Here is a 2500-nt window from a genome sequence, read left to right as displayed (position 1 = left end):
ATGATGATGATATTAAGTATAATGATAATGATAATAATGATGATGATAAACTTAATTTTTATCATTATCAACATTATCATTAATATCATAATTATTGTTGTTGTTATCATTATTACTATTTTCATTATCATTATAACAATGACAATAATGATAATAATAATAACAATAATAATGATAACGATAACAATAAAAATAATAATGATAACGATAACAATAAAAATAATAATGATAGCAAGAACAACAATAATGATAATGATGCATGCAAATGATATACTGAAGTATATTTCACACAAGATGTGCGTGCTTTTTTATGTCCATGTACATTCATTGCTAAGAATGATTTCGATTCATGAGTAAACACACCAGTCGGTTTCATTCCAGATACATGAAGTGTGATATAAGTCTATTTGAAATGGGGAGCAGGTGTGAATGGGGGAGTGGGGAGGGAAGGGGAGGAGAAGGGAAGAAGGAGTAGAAAGATGCTAGTGTGACGTATGCCGCCATAAATCCCTTTCTTTACCGCAGCTCCCCCCTCTCCCCCTCCCCACTTCTCCCCTCCTCTTTCATCCTCTCCGCCCCCTCCGCCTTCTCTAGTCCTCCCTTCTCCCTACTCTCTTCCTCCTCCTCCACTTCACCCGGCTTCCTTCCCCCCTTCCCCTCCTCTCTCTTTCTTCTCCTTCTCCTTCCCATTCTCCTCTCCTATTTTGTCTTTCCATCGTCTCCCTTCATTCTTTACCCTCCCCCTACCCCCTCAAACAGACCCTTACCTTTCCCTCCCGCCCCTCAGCCCTGCCTCCCCCCCTCCCCCCCTCCCTGCAATTACCACCCGTCCCACGCAGCATATATAAAGAGGAAGAGACTCACGACTTCAATCCACTCCCAAGATCGCCCTCAAGCAGGAACCGACTCGCCCGTTGCATCGCTCGTCTGCGAGGATTCCGCTGCCTTTAATCCGAAGAAAACTCGAGTAAAATGAAGTTCGCCGGAATCGCCCTTGTGAGTGATTGCGTAATACGTCGATCGCGTTTGTCGGAATTCTTGTTGAAAAAGAGCGACTGAAATTTGTTTCTTACAAAAAGGAGTTAAAGATTCGATGTTCCTTCTTTCACCAAGGTTTCGTGATAATCCTGAAGATATTCCATGATGATGTGTAATACTGAAACCTATACAAGTGCTGAATTTGAGAATCATTTGCTTCCATTCGTGTTTTTAAAATCAACATCTGAGATTTTTACTTTTTTGATGATTATGTCTACCCAATACCATGATTATTGTAAGTCCTCAATATCTTTTATCTATCAATGAATTACCATGCAATATATCCATTTTGATGGTATTCCCAAGCACCTGTATATTCATTCAGTAATTGTCATTACATGTTCGATAGATCACATTACACACACACATAGTGAATATTCGAACCGACACATACAACCAGACAGATGTATACATAAGCGCCCTTCCGTTACACCTAACTGAAAAGTACAGTAAGGAAAAGATGTTAGCTCTTCTTTAATGGTTGTCAGTGGCACAGGTTCAGTTTCTTTCCCGGCGTTTATGTCTTCCAAACCAACTTGTCTCCTTCACATCCTTTTTGCGTCTACTTCACGCCATCACCATTCTCGTAGGATTAGTGTTCATATTAGCAGTCTTATCACCATTATTATCACAATTACTCATCATTGTTATTATTTTCATTATCATAATAATAATAGATATAATTATTACCATCATAATGATGAATATCACCATTATTGTCATAATGATAATAAATATGATTATCATTGTATCACCATTATTATTAGAAATATTATTATCATCATTATCATTGATATTATCATTATCATCATTATTACTAGTAGACTTTTCCCCCGTGTGATTCCCCCCCCCCCCCCCCGCCCCCAGAGCGTCGTGGTGGTAGTCGTAGGACTCCTTCCAGCAGGGACCCGGGCCTTCCCCCTCACCCCCTACGCCCCTAGAGTCGTGATCCCGATCCTGAAGGACGACCGCTCGCAGGACGCCTACGGGGGCTACTCCTTCTCCTACGGCACAGGCAACGGCATCTACAGGGACGAGGTCGGCCGACAGAACTACGGCCAGGTCACACAGGGAGGCTGGAGGTGAGTGGGGGAAGGGAGGAAGAGGGAGAAAAGGGAGAGGGGAGAATGGGGAGAGGGGGGGAAGAGGAGAGGAGGAGAAGGACAAGGAGATGGAAGTGGAAAGGGGGATGAAGGGGAGGAGGAGGAACGAAGAGGAAAAGGAGGAAAGGAAGGGGAAAATGACAGGTGGGGAGGAGGACTAGATGGAGAGGGAGAAAGGAGAAAATATTACTTAAGATGTGATTGTTTTATTACTATCTTTATCACTTTATTGTTCGCAGAAGTAATATTAATAATAGTAGTTGTAGTATCGTCATTATCATTATTATCATTACCATTTTTATTACGGTTATCATTATCATATTGTTTGTAGCACTACCAATTATTGTCATCGGTACGAC

General features: G+C 41.6%; 1 protein-coding gene across 1 annotated transcript in view; it reads left to right on the top strand.

Annotated features, from left to right (window-relative positions):
- The first annotated feature begins 879 nt into the window (after window positions 1-879).
- LOC113820363 (flexible cuticle protein 12) overlaps window positions 880-2500 on the top strand; it is a 2743-nt gene continuing 1122 nt past the window's right edge. The window contains exons 1-2 of the mRNA XM_070118540.1: window positions 880-996; window positions 1906-2120. Of these exons, the coding sequence (XP_069974641.1) occupies window positions 973-996; window positions 1906-2120 (239 nt within the window). The 5' untranslated portion in view covers window positions 880-972. The remainder of the gene's footprint in view (window positions 997-1905; window positions 2121-2500) is intronic.

The sequence above is a fragment of the Penaeus vannamei genome, chromosome 42 (assembly GCF_042767895.1).
Source record: "Penaeus vannamei isolate JL-2024 chromosome 42, ASM4276789v1, whole genome shotgun sequence".
NCBI classification, from domain to species: Eukaryota; Metazoa; Arthropoda; class Malacostraca; order Decapoda; family Penaeidae; genus Penaeus; species Penaeus vannamei.
Note: the sequence above shows the minus strand (reverse complement) of the source record. Positions and strands in the feature narration are given on the sequence as shown.